General features: G+C 42.9%; 1 protein-coding gene across 2 annotated transcripts in view; it reads right to left on the bottom strand.

Moving 5' to 3' along the window:
• The window catches only part of LOC139057807 (neurofilament heavy polypeptide-like), a 28,474-nt gene extending 9,844 nt beyond the window's left edge, over positions 1-18,630 (bottom strand). The window contains exons 1-5 of one of the 2 annotated variants that reach the window (XM_070536556.1): positions 18,474-18,630; positions 16,787-16,833; positions 15,697-15,782; positions 10,334-10,558; positions 3,968-4,298 (exon numbers count right to left, since the gene is read on the bottom strand). In XM_070536556.1, the coding sequence (XP_070392657.1) occupies positions 3,968-4,298; positions 10,334-10,558; positions 15,697-15,756 (616 nt within the window). In that variant the 5' untranslated portion in view covers positions 15,757-15,782; positions 16,787-16,833; positions 18,474-18,630. The remainder of the gene's footprint in view (positions 1-3,967; positions 4,299-10,333; positions 10,559-15,696; positions 15,783-16,786; positions 16,834-18,473) is intronic. The other variant, XM_070536557.1, reaches the window with a different exon arrangement.
• Between the last annotated feature and the right edge of the window lie 869 nt (positions 18,631-19,499).

Raw genomic sequence — 19,499 nt, 5'->3', positions numbered from 1 at the left:
ATATGGGATCCTCACACAGCAACTAATTGTCACAAGCTTGATAGGATTCAGCGACTCGCTGTAAGGTTTATCTTTAATAAATACCGCCGAAACCATTCAACAGATCTCTGCCAACAAGCCCAACTACATATCCTAGAAACCAGAATTAGATATGAAAGACTAAACACTATTTACCTAATTATCAATAACTACCTTAAAATAATTAAATCACATTACTTTGACATCAAAACTTATGAAAGATCAAGGCATCGTCATAGTAAGTTTATACCATTACTGACTATAAAAAATAATTGTTTGAAGTTTAGTTATTTTCCCCGAACTTGTAGAGGCTGGAACTCTCTTCCAGATTCTGCTGTTCGGTCGACATCATTAGCTGAATTTCTATGCCACTTAAAAGATTTCATCTATGGCACTAGCAAAAGGCGATGAGGTCAGATTGCTGCTGCATAAGATGGCTGTTGTTCTGATTTCTGAGTGATGCATTTTTGTTTTGTTTGTGTATTTCACGAGATGATTTTTTTTATTGACTAATGTATAATTATGGTTTTCAATATGTTCTGTACTACTTATATTGCTGTTCAGTTTCGTTTTGTTATTTCCACTCCTGTTACAGCCCCTGAAGGTGGCTGAAAATGAAAATGAAAAAATGGGGTACCAGCGAAACACAAAGTACAGATCCTCAAAGAGACGCGTGTTGACCCACCCCTGGACTTACAACTAACCTTTCACGATAATGACCATGTCTGCTGGATGTTTTCCCCACGGACTAAAAAAAGCAGAATCATACGGCGCTATTGCCGTATGATTCTAGTAAGTATAAACGGTTCAACAGGGGTGTCGTTGTTGGACGCCTTCTGGACGCACTGCAGAAGAGCTGCTGCCAACCGCATGGCGTATAGCCTGAAACAGCCGGTTGAGAGTTTGCTTGTAGCAGGTTTCCCTCTCTCGGTCATTAGGGCTGTTGCTGAAGCCAGATTGTGGAAAGCGAAGGCTTTTGCAGGCCAGAAGTCGCCGACATCAGAGCGAAGAAATCAACTAGAAGCAATGCCGCACTTTTATAAAATCTCCCACAACATGAAGAAGGTGGCGGAAGGTGTAAGCGTTGAATTTTCCGCACTTTGCAAACTGGCTAGCCCATGCGCGAGGATTAGAGACGAGGGGACAAAGATAGGTGCCGGTAAAATTAAACACGTGACACCCATCATCGAGTGCAAGACTAGGGCTGTTTACCGCATTCCGTTGGCTTGTGGTAAAGTATATATAGGCCAGACAGGTAGGTGTGTTAATAGGTGCCTGCCAGAACATAACGCATCCTTAAGCGGGAACTAGGGAAGCAGTTTCGCAGTTCATTACCGCGGCTGCAAAAACTGCAAAAAAAATGCATCAATGTTTGTCATGTGACCATTTTAGGGAGGGGTAAGACTAGATACGAGCGGGAAATCTTAGAAGATTTTCACATGGAAAATGAGAAAGAAAATTGCATCAGTGATATGTCTCTGTGTTTAACCAAGAAGGAACGTGCTGACCAATCAGGTAAGTAAAAGGTGATTAAAGAAACTGACATTGATGCACGGATCTTGGGAAGAGTACAACTTGCGCATGTGTCGGCTGTCTTCGTTCGGTAATGTACTTTTCGAGGTGTTATCAATGCACATGTCTTGGGAGGAGTTGAAGATGTGCATGCATCGGAGCTTATGTGCCGGCAATGTGAATTCTAGTAAAGTACAGTTTAAAGTCCAGCATCGATCCTTGTCTAACGCCCTTTCCTTGTGTGCACGTCCTTCCTGTCTCGCTGGTAGCCCTTTTTTTCATGTTCGTAGAGTTGGGATAGTTGGCATGTAATCCAAAATCAAGACATACTTAACTATCGCTATGAAGACGTCGGACAAGAACGTGTCGTGTGTGCTTCTCGTTCCCCGTCCGACGTCATGTTAGCGCTTGTCAAGTATATCTAATTTCTCCTGAGGCCGCTGTTCGCCGCTATTCGCAGGCTAAATAATTTTGCCGCAATACGCATCTGTACTGCGGTGAAGCTTACTAAAGCACATCCATCATAATAGAACGAATATAAACCTTTCGCCTCAATTTCTCAATAATTTAGACGAACATTGCTACATATTTGCGCTTGCGGCAAACGGCACTTTACTTTTATTGGAGGGCGTAAAAAAAAAAAGATATCTCGTACGTTCAACCAGATTAAGCAACGTGATTTTTCTCTGGCATAGCAGACCTCACAGGCTTCTTCGTAAGCCTGTGAAGTCTTTCTAACTAATAAATAAATAAATAATAGGACATGCAAGTTTCTTCGGAAGCAGGCTCGCTTACACCACACCATTCTCAATACTATATATATTGTTGTTCATTCAGTATGGAAATGATAGATGAACTTGCCTGAAATTTTGGAGGTCCTAGCAGCCTTATTGGTTCTTATACTAACTTACCGACCTGACGTAAAGGGAAAACACGGGGAAAGTGAGATATGAAAATTCAACTTTGCTCTCGTTTCGCTCATCTACCTGACACACGTTTTTCGTCCAGAAATCATTGTAGACCAATAACTATAGAGTCTGCTCGGCAGCAGTTATTGCCTTTCTCTCGTTTTGAGAACCTTAAGAATCCCAATAATTATTTAGAATAGCAAATAGAATTACGCAGTGTAGACAATGCGGCATGTAAAACTCACAGGCTGAGTTTTACAAGCCGAAACATCGTCGACAAATAGCGACACTTGTACGCGAAAGTATCAGTACTTATTTATGCAGTGAATGTCACGTGATAACGTTACCTAGGCGTGAACGACAAATACTTATTTCTCTCTAAAGAAGTGCTGCGTGGCTTGCACGCCACAAAATGAAACCAGAGAAAAACTATAGAAGTTGCAACGCGCTTTTTGAACGAAGCTTTGCGTTATCCTAGAAGAAACCACGCGCTATACACCCTCGCTGCCCACAGAGGCTGGCCGAATGAACACCGTGTCTATTGCATTCTTGTTGCGAAATTCTACGGGAAAGAGTGTTTTGTAAAGATATATCGTATTTTTTCGCTCTTGTCTGTGTGTGTGTGACTTCTTTTTTTTAAGGAGGTGGGGGATGTTGACACTGACCCTTACACCTCCACTTGTCATCGACCGATGATGAGTAAAGAGCACATAATGAATCTTTACAAAATGCTTACAAATGGACCTATGCAATTTCTACCAAGAAGTTTGACGAAATAGGAAGCAATAATGTGGCAGCAAACGTTGTAGACGTCTGTCAAAGTCAGCGATAGCTTCCTTGCGCAAGTCTGCTGCCTATGTTCATGTCGTCCCGTGATCCACAGCCAACTTTATGGGCATATTAGTCGACAATATATAATCGGCAGCACTATTGCTGTTTACTGCAAGACGAGGTTGAGTTGATTATTAGAAACGCGATCCGGCGCATGGCCACGTACCTTCCTTGTACACGGGCTAGCGGTGGCGCAATGGCGCACATCCGTGTTGGGTGGTTGGGCGCGCTTTAATTTCACCGCGCTCCTCATTTATCCAAGTGACGCCATCACGAGCACTCTCCAATCGTGCGCTGCGCTCCCGCCCCTCTCCGCCCTCACCATCCGTGCTTCCTCCACAAGTCTCCTACTCCCGCTGTTTGATGGCGTGAAGGGTAACCGAAATAAACGGATGCGAAAAGCCGCCCTTTCTGTCACCTTGTCTCTTCTGCTTATCCTTCGAACCCTAACTTTCACAGGTGTACTCCAACGAGCCCAACGATGTGCTTTGCTAATCTCCTACTCCCCTCCTCCACACAGACTGTTGCCTTCTCTGCTTGTAGAACGAGAAACAACAACCATCCAAAGTGATCGTAATAGCTAAATAAAGCTATATCACTCTAAAAAATATCTCCGAAATATCGCTCCAGATTGTTTCCCTTTCTGGGATTATGTCAGAGAGAAGGTTAGACTATAACTACTTCGCATCTTCACGCACCAGGACGCTCGCTAGCAACGCGGGTCTCTTTCTCGGGCACTGGACTTGCCGGGCACAGCTCAGGCGTCAGCTGATTCTGCGTCGCCGCGTGGAAGTGATGTGGCGGGTGCGTGAGCTCCACGCTACCGATGGGGCTGGTGCTAGTCGAGACAGTTGTGGGCACTGACGACAAGGAAGAGGCCTTGTGCAGCCAGGTGCCGGGCGTTCGGCTGCTCGCCTTCGGCGAGACGGATGCCTTCGAAGTGCGGCGGTCGGCAGCGTCGGGCTTGCGCACCGAGCTCATCGACGGCCTAGCTTTGGCTCGAGCACTCTTGGCGGTCGTGCTTTCGTGCTGTTCACAAAAAAAAGGAGCCGGCTTAGACTGAAAAAGGATGACACATAATAACTCCATTTAGACATAGAGTTTCTTACGAAAATTACTAGAAGGAACTCTGGCGTTTGTAACTGCGGGGGATGCAAGTAGGCCGTTCAGCCTGCATTTGATAGGTAGCACATAAGTTTGCCTAAACTGTGCCCGGTTGGCCTCAAGTGGTTTTGTGTCATCGCTAATTATCATGCTCTACAAAATATTGGGTTACCATTTAATGAATTGCAACGATTGCGCGGTGCGCGGTAACTGCGCAACTGCGCAGTTCCCTCGTGCATACTGATCTTCAACACTCACCACGCATGCAACGCTTCGAGGTCACGCTCAGCTATATGCTAGTCTGTACAAGTGGTTGAGCAAGTTAGGTTAGGTTAATTCTGTGATAACTTCATACCACACAGCGCAGTTGATAACAGTAGCAAACTGGGCGAATTGGTACTGGTTCATATAAAAAAAAATGTCTTGTCGTGCGTTTTAAGCGTGTCTTTAAAGAGTAACACAATGTGCTTTGTTGGTGTCACCTTTTCATTTTTGTCTATGCCGCGCTGAAACAGCTATTTACAGTTTAAGCAATATTGACTTCTGCGTTACATTGTCGGGTAACGTTTTAGCTGGTGAAATAAACAAAATTGACTAGATAATCACACTAGTTATTCAAGACGCGGTAATGAGATATTCGTAGAGAATGATTACTGTTCTGGAGCTTCTGTTGGGTATGGACTATAATCAGCATTAGAGCACTGGAATGTTCTAAGACTGGTGTTTAACACTACACAGGGCTACGACAGGCAGAAACAGTAACGAACAAAGCACTTATAGTGCGTGCCTGCCACTCACGCTAGTCCTCCCCACGCATGACCTAATGGAAACTCCATCTTTTCGCACAACCTTGTGCCATTGCGAGTGATGAATGTACATGGGACAAAAATTCCCTTTTTCTAGAAAAGAGCTTCATCGGAGTACAAGCATAATTTTAAACAGCCACCAGGTGGCAGTCTTCAATAAAGTGCGCAACATCGTGGTTAGTGGCCTTCTCATACCGTGGGCTTGAGGAGTTCGAAAAACTTAAGCAACACTAACTAACGAACTGGTAACTGCCGTCATGATTTGCAGGGTTGCACTGTGAGACGTGGACTGCAATTAGGGCTTGCATAAAGACATCTACGGAGGCGCAACTAACAAGTGAAATTCATTGGATTGCACGTGTTTATCGCAAAGCCACGTGGCACTCACTATTTTTACTGCTGAGATTAGGCAACGTATCCCTTTATTTAACAAGAAAGCAAGACAGTTTACCGACGCACACGGGACCTTAACTGATTGTGGCTATTTCATAGCTCTACCTCGGTAATCTTTGTGGGAGTTGATTATGATACACTGTTGGAAAAGGATGATCACGTACATAATCATATCAATGTGCCGACAAGCATCAGCGAGCAGCAAATTAGGTCGCAAGATGCAACCCCCCAGAAACAACAAGTGAAGAAAGGCCATATAAATGCCAGAGCGCGCTACGACGCTTTCATTTATATTACACCAGCGTTGCGGACACAATGGATGCCGAGAAAATGAGATTGCATTACAAATGAGAACAACCTATGCTTCATCGGTCGTCTGAGTGTTACACACCGAGCTTAGCCGAGTTCAAGTTCAGTAATGTCCCCGCTTCCCTTCTCCACCAAAACATGTTCAGGTTACGCGCAGCACACGTGCTTTGACATTTTTAGGTCTCAGACACTTTTGCCTCGTGATAAAGAATCAGCGGTGTCTGAGCGAATGTGTATCACGTTCCTGCAACTTTGCTTCCACCGCTCGTTATGGCTGTGCGTACTGGAGCTGCTGTCTTTGCCGTTACTTTACTTTCGACTTTGTGACCTGTCATCTTCTTTCTTTCCTCTTTACATCCCTTCTTCCCATCTTTATTTTTCTTTATTCCTCCTTCCTAAAGAGTAGGCTGGCGTTGTGCGCCTTTTTGGTCCCAAATGGCAGGTCCTAGTGCCTCCCTAATTCCCTTTCTGTCCGTTGTGCATGCGTGTCTTCATGTTAAAGCAAAAGCCTTAAGTGGCTCATGGTTTCTAAAATTGGCCGTCCGGTGGTATGGCACCAAAATGCAGTAGCACTAAAACTGATGGGTGTCGAACCTGGGTTCTACACCCATATATAGAGTTAATTAAGGCACTCGGACTCACGACCTTTGGTGGGAGTCGAACCCTGCACCTCTGGTGTTAATCAAGGCAAACATAATTAAGACAGTCGATGGAGAAAGAACAAGTAATAGGAAGTAGCAACGCATTCGAATGAGAAAGTCAAGTTATATAAGTAATGTCTCATGAGTGCAGGCTTTTAGCGTCCTCTTTAGCGTATACTAAGGTTACTGTCAACTTATGAAGATAATAAATAAAAAATAAATAAATACATAAATAAATAAATAAATAAAATGTAATTAATTAAGAGAACTACTAGTAAAGATTACGAGATAATAAAAGAAAATAATAAAAGAAGAATAATAACTGTATAAACAGCTACATAATGGATGCAGCAGTAAGTTTGACACAATTGAGAGGCGAAGAACATGTAGGGAAAGAGAGAGAGGCTATTGGAGTGAGTAGAGGATTTAACCTAAGAAGATCGTTGAAGAGAAAGCCCGAACCTCGGAACAGCAAGAAGAGAACACGTTTTGAAAGATGCAGAAAGTGACAGATGCAAAGTCTTTGCATTCTGCGGAGAGGCGAGTGTTCGTTTAAAGTGGCAGCAACGTGGAAGGGCCTATAATTCCTGGTAGTCTTCCGCGGAATCCGCAGCGGAACAGAAGCTAGTAGACTGAAAATGTAGTAATTCCGTGAATGATTTTGTACAAAAAGATTACGATGGCACGACTACGTCTTCGACTAAATGACGTAGACTTGCAAGATGGTTATTCACGCTTGAATAGTTGTTGACTCGTGAGGTGAGATATATAGCATTTAACGTTTCCTGTGCACGCTCAATAAAAAGCTATGTGAATTGCGGGTTATGTGAATTCCACACCCCTTAGGCGTATTCGAGTAGTGGGAGCCAAAGCGAATACGAACAACTTAATGAAGAGAAGTGGGCGACTAAAACCTCTTGGTAAGTCTGAAGACGGAACCAAACGCGCAAACAACGCGATGCTACCCGCTTAGAGTGCGCTGAGAAGCTTCGTTAAAGCTTTAACAACTTTAGCAAAGCTGTTCAAGAGGACACCGAGATTTCTTACTTCAACAACTTATGGCAGAAAGGTGGGCTAGCTGGTTTTGTGATAACTGATGCATTTCCAGCGCTTCGAAAGAAACAGAAAAAGCTAAGAGCAAAAGAGAGCAAGACGGTGTTCTGCCCAGTTTTATTTTATTCTCTGGTTTTCTGTTTTTTTTTTCCGAAGCGCTGGAAATACATGCGTTATTTCAACAGACTTCGTCGTCACGACATTACGACTTTTTACGCGAATATGACAAAATTGCAGTTTTTAGATTAATTTAGTGTGAGCCCGTTTAACTGGACCCATTCAGAGAATGATAGGTCGTACTCGCGAACACGGTATTTCTCGGTACTGTGTATCTCCATAAATATTGTATGTCAAGGTAAAGAAGAATAGAAGGCTTCTGGATTGCTGAAGAAAAGTCATTGATGAAACTTAATAGAAGCGGGCACAAAACCGAACCTTGGGGCACACCACTACATACCGTCAAAACAAAAGAAATTCCATCATTGAAGCTCACGACGCCGAACCTATCGAGGAGATAGAAAGCTGCGTAGTATAGCTGCAACAACAGCTTCAACACCGTAGCACTCAAATTTCTCGAGCAGTAGGGGATGATTGACTACGTCGAAGACTTTGCTGATGTCGCAGCATCAACTTGCGCTCTTTTAATAATAATAATAATAATAATAATAATAATAATAATAATAATAATAACCAATCAAAGATGTTTATTAAAATGCCCAAGAACAACCTCGACGGTCTTGGTGCTGCGTACTCGGCAAAACAATGCAAGCTCACACACACACACGCGCACGCGCACACATAAAAGAAATGATTTCGCGAATACAGATTTTAACAGAGCATAATATGTGTACACGAAGACAATACAAAGCAAACGTGGAGAAACATAAATGATTACAGTATGACGGAATACACAACAGATATGAGAGTTTTTGTTGAGTTATTGAAATATCTCTGCAACCCTTTTCAGGAAAATATTAAATTAGGCATGAAGATATCCAGGCACTTCGAATGGGCGTTATATGTCGCTTGCACCCTAGATAGAGGGTCACAATAATTTGAAGGCTGAATTGGAAGTTTGGCTTTTTTACTGGACATGGTAATGTGACACTGCTTCAGGAATTTTCAGATGAACTATTCTCGGCATTCGATCAGAATCTTGTCACGTGGGTGCTCTTCTTAGATGTAGCGAAAGCGTTTGACACCCTGAATCACCAAGTCTTGTTAAGGAAATTATTTTTTGGAATTTCTTGGGACTTTTCTACAACACTCTCGAAAATTACTTGAGCAACCGATTTCATGGGGTGGCTACCGATGATAAAGACGTTTTCAGTTCTAAGTTGTCGCTGAATTTTGGTCTTCCTCAGAGGTCAATTTTGTCGCCATTGTTATTTGACATATCTATCTTAATGACTTTCCTTTGGCAATTTCCAGATGTTTGGTGTGCGAGTATGCTGACGACACTGTATTATTGACAAAACATGTTTCTTACAATATGTCCCCGGAAATGTTGCAAGATGATGTCTACAGCAATGCTTGGGTTCACTAGAATGGAATTGTTCTCAATGCCCAAGAAACACAACTTTTTGTTTTCGTTGTCCACTCAAGACTACTGTAACCAACATGCGTCTCTATTTGTATAAGTTGAACTCCGTTTCTTATAAATGTGCGCCTTTTCCATATCGTGGATTGCGGTAAATATTTTAGATTATATTGCCACGGGCACTTGCACCGAGCGCTTGGGCCACTTGTTCCCAGAGGAAGACGAGGACGGGCTGGCTCGTGCCTTGGTCTTTGGTCGGTGCTGCGCTGCCCCTTCGACAACTCGAACTTTAACGACCTCTTTCAGAAGTCCTCTATCAATTAAGCGTGACAATATTTTGATAGTAACTTATCTTGGCACCATCAGTCATCACTTCAGTGTATTTAAATACGACATTGCAGTCTTTGGCTTCTGTTCGGATCGTTGGAGATGCAGGGTAGACATGATTATAAGAAATGTTCTTAAAAATGCTGCGTATAATTCCTCAATCGTAACAGCTGCAAATATTTTCGTTGAACTTGGTCCATAAAATTTTCAGTTATTTCTAATCTAAACAGTTGTAGTAAAAAATTACTGGAATTCCGCATTCAAACAAACAAAACAAACAAACAAACAATACAATACAAAAACTTCGAAAACACGTCCGTTAAGTGATTCCTCGTTCAACCATCAGGCTCAGCTACAATGTATATGTGCTGGACATTTTTAACAAGTTACCGAAAAGCACGCTGAAAGGATTATTGAAGGAGCAATGGTGAAATTAGTTAACTTCCAGAACATTTTGGCACCGTAATATTTACTTCTCCAATTTCTTTTAAGTAAAATGACAATGTCATGTTGTTCTTCTTCTCAATTTTTTGTCATACATTTCTTTCTTTGTTGTTCATGTCTCATCAATGAACGTGTTTCATACACCATATATATGATGTTCATAGGCACGGTTTTACAAGCCAACTCATGCTTGGACCGGTCTATTCGGGTTGCTTTACATGTTTGGGTTGCAGTAATCATTATTATTATTGTTATTATTATTATTATTATTATTATTATTATTATTATTATTATTATTATTATTATTATTATTATTATTATTATTATTATTATTATTATTATTAATCAGGTGCAAGCTTCATCGCAGCGCGCTATTATAGTCCCACACGAGGCGGCGTCACACGCACTTTGATGCCTCGTATGTGTGCCTGTCGCAATCCTGCTCACCGTATTCCCGCTAGGCCTGCTGGGTGCGCTGCTGCCCCTTCGAGTGGCGTCCGACGGGACCGTCGCAGGCGGCGGGCTGCCTCGGCCACCGGCGGCTCTCGACTCTTCACTGCCGACGGAGGAAGCGGCGGCTGCGTTCGCCGAGCTGCCAGCATTGCGCGTGGAGCCAACGTCGGGCGGAGACGAAACGGCAACCTGTCCGGCCTCCTCCGAAGTTTGGTGGTCCTGAGGATTTATACAAGTAGAACACCACACACGTACTCCCTTCAGACAACGGGGGAAAATAGCGCCGGATCTGGGAAAACGTAACGAGCGATATTGTTTCCGGCACCATTAAAGAATAAGCATCAAGCTATTCTCGCTCAAAACATTACCAGCAGAAAAAAAGCCGGAAATATCTTGAAAACTTGGGGCGCTATAACGTAAGGCAATTCCAAACTTTTCTATTACAATTCTGTAATCATTCCTCAGTGATTGTTCAAAAAAAAATTTCGGGCACACCCCACTTCGCTTGCCTGACACGCGACTTCATGAAAACCACGAAAATGCCCCGCTGCATCTGGTTGACATATGCACACTGATTACGCATGATTAGACCGAACAAACAAAAAATAATTATTTCTGATTCGACGCCCTTTTCGCCTTTAGCCATGTGCTGTTGGTTCAACGTTTTCGGGCTGCACCCACTTCGCCTGTCTGCCAAACGTCACAAGACCCCGAAAACTGAGAACGAGAAAACTGAAAACCGCGAAAAGTAAAGACCGAGAAAACTGAGCGAAGTGTACGCGTCAAAGACGGATTATTATGCCAAAGAAAACTGCTTTCTTTTTCTTTGTTTGAATAGCCGGAGGCTGGCCCGTTCCGAAAGGAATAGAAGATGGCTGCTCGCCGATCACTCTGACGCAGGCTACTCGAAGCTGCCGGGGAGCATGGATGTATTTTGCGTACAATAAAAACAGTCGCAATTACGCCCGAAACAAGGATTGATTGCTATAGCAAATTATTAGAAAGCTACACGAAGAAAGGATAATAATTTTATTGGCTGTACAAACTTGAAACAATCGCTTACCAACTAAATTAACAAGTATGGTGCCACGCGTGAATCAGCTAACATGAGCACGTCTTACTCGATGACCGCGGACACGTCATAGCGCTGGCGACAGGAAGCGGCTACCAGCAGGGCGCGAATCAACTTTCGAACTAAGCGGCGAAAACGCAACGCACACGAAGCTGTCAACACTCGCGCACTCGGACCCCATCGCAGATCGCTTCCAAGACACGCGGTCGCGATCGGCCGCGCCATACGCAGCCGCCGCCGGCGTAGAACGTGCCTCCCCCCCCCCCCCCCCCCCGTTCCCTGGCGCGCGGTACAAGAAGGCGCGCTTCCTCTCCACCGTCCACCTTTGTGCGCGTGAGATGGAGCATCCTCAATATCATCAGCCTACTTCATATCCACTGAAGGACGAAGGCCTCCCCCTGCGATCTCCAGTTACCCCTGTCCTGCGCCAACCGATTCCAACTATAGCAGCCGCGAATTTCCACCGGTTATCTAACCTGCGCATTACCTGACCAGCCCAGGTCCACTTTCCTCTCTTAATGTCAATTAGAACATCGGCTATACCCGTTTGCTCTCTGGTACACACCGCTCTCTTTCTGTCTCTTAACGTTATGCCTAGCATTCTTCGTTCCATTGCTCTTTGCACGGTTCTTTATTTGTTCTCAAGCTTCTTTGTCAGTCTCCAAGTTTCTGCCCCATATGCAGACACCGGTAAAATGAACTGATTGTACAACTTCTTTTCAATGATAACGATAAGCTTCCAGTCAGGAGCTGACTATGTCTGCCGTATGCGCTCCAACTCATCTTTATTCTTCTGTGGATGTGAATGTGAATTCTTCGGACCTGAGGGGATCAACACTAAACTTCTGAAAATAACAGTGCACCTTTTATCCATTTTGCTGTCGCTCATCTTTCAACAGTCCTTACACTGCGGGAGTGTTCCTGATGACTGCAAAATGGTACATGTCATTCCCGTATTCAAATCCGGCAATAGCACAACTCCTATAAAAGAGCGACCACTATTAGCGACCTGTATTTGCAGCAAACGTGTAGAACACATTCTTTTCTCACACATTATGACTCATTTAAGTACAAGTAACTTACTTTCATACAGCCAGCACGGCTTCCAGGCACAAAAATTCTTCTCAAACACAATTGTTCGAACTAGTTATTTACCTTCCCGAGTACATGCGTGAGCAAGCATACACATACGCAATATTCATTGATTTTAGAAAAGCTTTTGATCGTGTTGCGCATAACCGATTGATCCAGAAGGTCGATAACCTAGGATTAGATTCTAACAGAATCAGTTGGGTTGCCGAATTCTTGACTAATCGACATCAACAAGTTGTTCTTAAGGAATATACATCTGGAGCCATGTCATCTCAGGAGTGCCACAAGGGTCAGTTCTGGGACCATTGCTTTTTCGCATTTATATTAGTGATATAACTGATAACATGCAGATATTGACTCCCGAGCATGCAACTAGCTTACAAGCGGATCTAGTGCAGCTCAGCCAGTGGTGTTAGGTCTGGCATATGGATATAAACGTAGAAAAAAACAAAGCTTATTACATTTTCTACACTTACTAATACTCCTTTAAACGTGTACGCAATAAACAATACAGGTACAGAGATACTGCAAAGTTTCAAGTACCTGGGCATCTATTTAACAACAGTTCTAACTTGACATACAGACGTAGAGTATGTAACCAAGAAGACATTTTAAAAATTAGGATTAATCAAACATCGCTTGTATCCTGCCAACCCAGAAACGAAGCTTAGCGCTTACACATCTGTCATCCGATCTTTGTTAGACTGCGCATCGATAACATGGCACCCAGGTATTGTTACAATGCAGAACTGCATCGACTCAGTACAGAATAAGGCGGTAAGATTCATACTTTCCTGATATTCACCCTACACGAGCGTAACATTCTTAAAAGGCAGCATCAACATTTCCACTCGGAACACCTGACGCGCATGTTCGCGTTTAACATTCTTTTATTCTTTATATTACGGCGAGTCAACATTTACTACCGATTGCATTAAACCGGCACATAACATTTCATCCAGGCGGGATCACGAACAAAAGCTGCAACCCGTATTTGTTCGTACACTAAAGTACCAATGTTCACCTCTAGTGCAATCCATAAACATATGGAATGCGTTACCAGAAAACATTGTCACTTGCACTGATGCAGCTAGTTTTCAAAGGGAGCTTTTGGAGCATCTCCATGAATAACGGATATTTTTGTGTGGATGCATCTCTTAGAATTATATGACGTTTTCTTTGTTTACTCGTGCACATTAAAATGTGTCATTCAACCTGACTACAGTGCTTACCAATTCCGAGATTTATTTGAGTGTTGCCGTTATTATTGCGCATTCTAAATAGCGTAATGTTTCTCTCGTTGCGCCTGATTGAAATATGAATAACATCCTGAATGTGTCGTTAAACTTTCTTTATACCACGGTATTCCGTTTCACCCAACTCATATCTTTATTTTTCTTCTTGTTTGTTCAGGAGTTTCTGCATTTCACACAATAATTTTGTATTGCATGACCCCCGCCCCCACCCCCCGCCCACATGTAACGCCTTTCAGGGCCTTTAGGGTGCCTAAATAAATAAATAAATAAAATGAATTCGTCTTAGTGGCCTTTTGAACCTTCCGTTGCACGTAGCAGCGATTTTTGATCAGCGACCGCGAGCTATAGCGAACGAATCGCAGACGCCGGCACACCACCCTCTTCACCTGTTTTCACTGTGCTGGCTCGGCACCATCGAAACCCTCTCCACTTCTTTTACCTCCTATAAACGAGGAGCGCGTTTGATTGGGCTTTTCAATCAACGCTGCGGGTCGCAGCCCGATGCTTGCTTAGGTGGTTACGTAAGTTCCACGTCAGGATATTGGAATAAGGACAGATTGGAATAGCCTGGCAATATAGGACCCCTCTTAGGGGATGCCACGTTGGTGGTGCGCAGCAGCTGCTTCTGTCGTAACAACCCGGAAGAGAACGTAACAAATGGGAAGGTAATACGCCGCGCACTACGATAACAGCAACCGCGTGCCAAAGCCTATTAGCTGGGAAAACATAATAAACGGAAGCGTATTAATGAGATTCTGCTGTGCATGCTTATTTACTGGCACGTTCTGCTGCTGAGCACGAAATAAAGGCTCGATTTGGCAACGGCGACTGCGTCCCGATGGGGTGTGGAAGGCAGAAGGCGCTCGTGTATCGTGCCCTGTGGGCACGGAAATTGACTCAAGGTTGTCGAAATTAATATGTAACACTGGTGTGTCGCGTAAAAAAATTGTCAGTCTCGCCCGAAGGGCGAAGCGTTTACAAGCAATAGCAAGGTTTACCATTGTGCTTGAACTACCTGGAAGGTGTTCTAACTATATGCGCGTGCACGGCATGTCGGCGAGATGCAGCAGGTGCCCCAGCATTGCACAGTGTTGATCAAAGCTAAATACTGTGGTGCCATGAGTGAGTGAGTGAGTGAATAAACTTTTATTTGGTCCAGCAAGGCAGACTAGATCTGTCAGTCCCGTCGTGGGATTAGCCAGGTGTGGTGCCATGCGTTAAGTGGAAACAGACCAAATTTTCTGCTTCGGTGCAGCCTGTATATAGGCCATAGCAACATCAAAGCAAACAACCGAACTCAACAATAACGACAAAACACAGCCTATACTTTGTTATAATCGTGAGAGGATACTAAGCCATACGGATATTGTCATTTCTTTCTTGCTGCCGGGACAGAGAGTGATCAGTACGGGCGAATTAGGATCGAAGCTGGCAGCCTGGGTACTGCCGCATTGTTACGCGGTTACGGCAACCAGCGGAAGCTGTTCCGGCGGACATACTGGAGCCCTGTAAGCTCCGCGCTTGTGCTATTGTGGCAGCGTGTATCCGTAATGGTAACAGTAACACTCTGCTAAAACTTTCGTAATAATCGGTTCCCTGTCTTGCTCGCCAAACCTCTTGGTATTCCCCTGTGGGGAGTGCTGCTCTAATACATTATTTAGTTATATGCACTGAATCGCACATCAATGCAATGATTCATATGGTGAATATTACACTCAATCGCAAAGCTCTCGTCAGCACAGGTGAGCCATGGCAACGAACGTGGCGAGCACATTACACATTGAAATTTGTTAGAAGGAAACACGTCGCCAAGCAGAGAGAAAAGAACGTGCGCGTCGGCAGATACAATAAGTGATCGAAAGACTAATTCTGAGAAATGCGAGACTTAAGCAGTATTTGTTTTTTACATATATAAAACATGCAAGTGATGATATTACCTCGACGAGAGTGGTTTCGGGATTTGAGCTCTGGACCTCGTCCCTTTTAGGAGTCGTCATCGAGCTGGTAGAGCAGGTGCAGCAGTCTAGAAGAGTATGACATGCTATACGACACATTCAACAAATGAGATTAAGAAAGCATCGCGCGGTGACAACTATATATATATATATATATATATATATATATATATATATATATATATATATATATATATATATATATATATATATATATATATATATATATATATATATATATATATATATATATGTATATATATATATATATATATTCTGATGTTCTGTTCTGATATATATTCTGATTCTGATGAAGGCCGGACCCCGGCCGAATCGTCAATAAACCGCTTCATACGCGCGTCTACTTCACTGTGAATATTTACCCGGACCCAGAACTGCTTTTTTTCTGGTATATATATATATATATATATATATATATATATATATATATATATATATATATATATATATATATATATATATATATATATATATATATACACAGAGCTACTACAGAAGTCGTGGTCGGGGATTTGACTCCCTACTGCGGCGCGGCGTCTGCATTCCGATCGAGGCGGAGCGAAAAAGCAACCGTGCGCTATGCTATTGGTGCATGTTGAAGACTTCGTCGCTTCTTCTGGCAGTGCCCTGGTACTACGGACATAAGGCATAAGATGCCCAGGGAAGCCCAACGAAAACCGAGTTTGTCAGATGCATCTTTCATCCCTTGGATAACGGACAACAAGTGCGCTAATTTACTGCTGCAGTGCCTGCACCAGAGAGGGCATGACAGAATTTGTTAATTTTTGGTAAATATTGCCTTGCGGCAAATCTCCATGTAACAATACCGAAATCAATCCGCAGACCCCTAATACGGTGTCTATTATAATCAACTGTTCAATTTCAGAACGTTAACCCAAAAATTTAATTTTACCTCGCCAGAAGGTGTTATCTCAGCATAAATGGAAAGTTCGATACCATACATCTATGAGGATACAAGCTCACTAGCGTAGCCTGCGTTTACTGGTAATGCAAACTGTTTCAAAACAATTTCTTCACTGCTGCTACTAACCTCTGATGGGGATTTGCTTCGCAGTCTCTGAATAAGAACTGGCATCCCTGAAATGGAAAATGAGTAGGACCTTACATGCGGTTTCTCTGGAGATGTATATTTTTGGGATGTACTTGCACGTACCCACTCTGGGAGATTGGCCAAGTCAGGTAGGTCAATGTGAAGTTCAAGATATGAGGACATCTTATTGTAGGTAAGTTAGAATCGAAAGAGAGATTGGGAAGCCTGCATGACTTTATGAAACTGAAAATTATACCATAACCATAAAAATAAAACAATTCAACTTGCATTTTTTGGGTGAAAGAAAACGATGCCTAAAATTTTATATTGAGAGTATAAATGTCATTGAACCTAAAAGAAAATCTTCCATGACAGCGCTAACCTTCCCGGCACTGTGCCCAAGTGTAGAGGCACCCAAACATAGTACATTCTGAACAGCTAAGACTAATTCAGCAAGGCGGAATGGTGTTTCTAAGGTTCGTTTTCTTAAGCTACTAAATCGTCGACAAGAAATAAAAAAAATTATATGACTCAACTTCCCTACACATCTGACAAATCGGTGAGGGTGCCAGACCAGTCCTGTGTAAAGAAAGATATAAAGAAGGTATACGACAGTGAAGCCTACTAGTCTTTACTTCAATTCTGACATTTGACATAGATTACTTTGGAGGGGTACAATAAGGGCTTAAAATCCGAGGAAATTGTTATACATGGCACAGGAAATTCTCGAAGCATCATTTGCCTCTGAAATCTGGCAGCCATTGTCAAGGCTGATGTAGGGAGAATTGGAAAGGCTGGGCCGACTATGGAGGCCAGCGCGAATAAATCTGCCGTTTCATTTAGAAGTAGGTCTGTATGTCCAAGTACCCAGACTAAATGATGGATATTAGTTAAACATTGAGGTACTGATGATTCAAACACTAGTAAAAGATGAGATTCATTAGATGCTGTGAGTGAAGTACCCAATGATAAAGAATCTGTTACAACGACCACAGAATCTACTGATGGGCTTACGTTCTGAACGACCGGTACAACCGCTAAACACACTGCAAGAAAGATTGGTACAAAGTCTGGAAGCGGAAGGGAAAGTGAACAATCGAGAATAGTGCTGAATGTACCTGTAATACATTTTTCTTCGTTCTACGTGGCGTCAGTCGCTATGGCCACATTTGTTTGCGATTTCATTAAATAATCCTTTAGAGTAGCACTTGACATTCGGTAAGACAGGTGTCTTGCCTTACTTGGAAAAAAATATCATAAAATTTTGGGGACTAGAACTTTCCAACTCGCAAATGGCCTTCACCTGCTTTGTTCTAACATTCAACGGATCGAGAAGAGTTTGTACAAAATTACCTTGAGGTGCATGCTTACGGCGGTAAACTGCTACAACTCCGGCAATTGTGACTTTGTCCAGGGTTTCAGATGGAGTTAGATGAGAGTCACCTCCGTGAACGAGTCCCTTGGTGCATATAAGATGCGGTGGAATAAACGGACTCACCCGGACAGAGGCAAATGACGAGCACTTCATTAGGTCCTCTGCACAAGCCTGGTCTGGCTACCTGCACACTATACCAACGCGACCGAACTGCCAGACATCGGCGACACTCTGGTAGTGAGGAGTCACAACATGAAGTTGCTCTTGAATTGTATCGGGATTAATTATTCAGGCTGATAGAGTAGTTATTACCTGAGGGCACCAGCGCGATGGGGGTGCTGCTCACGCCACTGCGGAGAAAGGTCTCAAAAGGTAAATGAATCACCAATCAAAGGTTGGCTGGTTGTCTGGCTGGTTGGTTTGCCTTGTATGGTGGCGCGTCAAATCACCGTCTTCTTCTTCTTGATCTATCTTCGCGAGACAAGACATAGGTGATATTGCTGTCTTTATCCTGGACATCTACGAATATTGTTGTTCTTGTTCCCCAACAATTGACTCGTATCCACTACGGCGGATTGACCAAGAAGAACATGGTTTTACTAGCGTATTTAACAAGGTAATTTCAACAATAAAACTTGGAATATTAAAACGTGGGTAAGACAAAGAAAGGGTCTGGATTAAAATAAATCTATACAGTACATATTTAGATAATATAATTAAAATCAAGAATTAAAATTAGTGTCAACAGATAATTTAGTAAGCGTATGGAGGTAATCGTCCTGTCTCCCTAATAAAGGTGTAAATTACTGTAAAAGCGTCTTTGTGGATGAATTCCAGTGATGACGCCTCAAGAAAGAGAATGGCTGGCGAATTTAGTGATAGGCGAAGTTGGCGAAATGTAACTTGTACAAGTGTTCTTTGTCTTGAAAACTGGTGGCAGCTTAGAAGTTAATAAATTAAAAATTAATAAATAATAAATTAAATAAATAAATTATTCAATAAATAAAGATATCGCAAAGCGAACACAGAGGGGACAAAGATTGACCAGATGTGTGTAAATAGATGCTTAATGGCGGAATGCGGCAGCGCAGTGTCGTGTAGTTAACTTCAACTTGTCTTGAGAGACACCAATCATTAGTCTATTACAAACACAGTTGATGAAAGTTAGGTGGCGATGTGTAAGCAGATTTTGAGGAGTCGTGAGTTATGGAGAAATTTCTGTGCCTACAGCCGCGCTTACATAAGCCAAAGTCGGCAGAACAGAGATAACAAGGATATCTAGGGACGCCCGCGCTAGTGAATCGTCCATGTCAGACAAGTACTATCCATGGTTTCCTG

This window comes from Dermacentor albipictus, chromosome 3 (genome assembly GCF_038994185.2).
Source record: "Dermacentor albipictus isolate Rhodes 1998 colony chromosome 3, USDA_Dalb.pri_finalv2, whole genome shotgun sequence".
In the NCBI taxonomy this organism is placed as follows: Eukaryota; Metazoa; Arthropoda; class Arachnida; order Ixodida; family Ixodidae; genus Dermacentor; species Dermacentor albipictus.
Note: the sequence above shows the minus strand (reverse complement) of the source record. Positions and strands in the feature narration are given on the sequence as shown.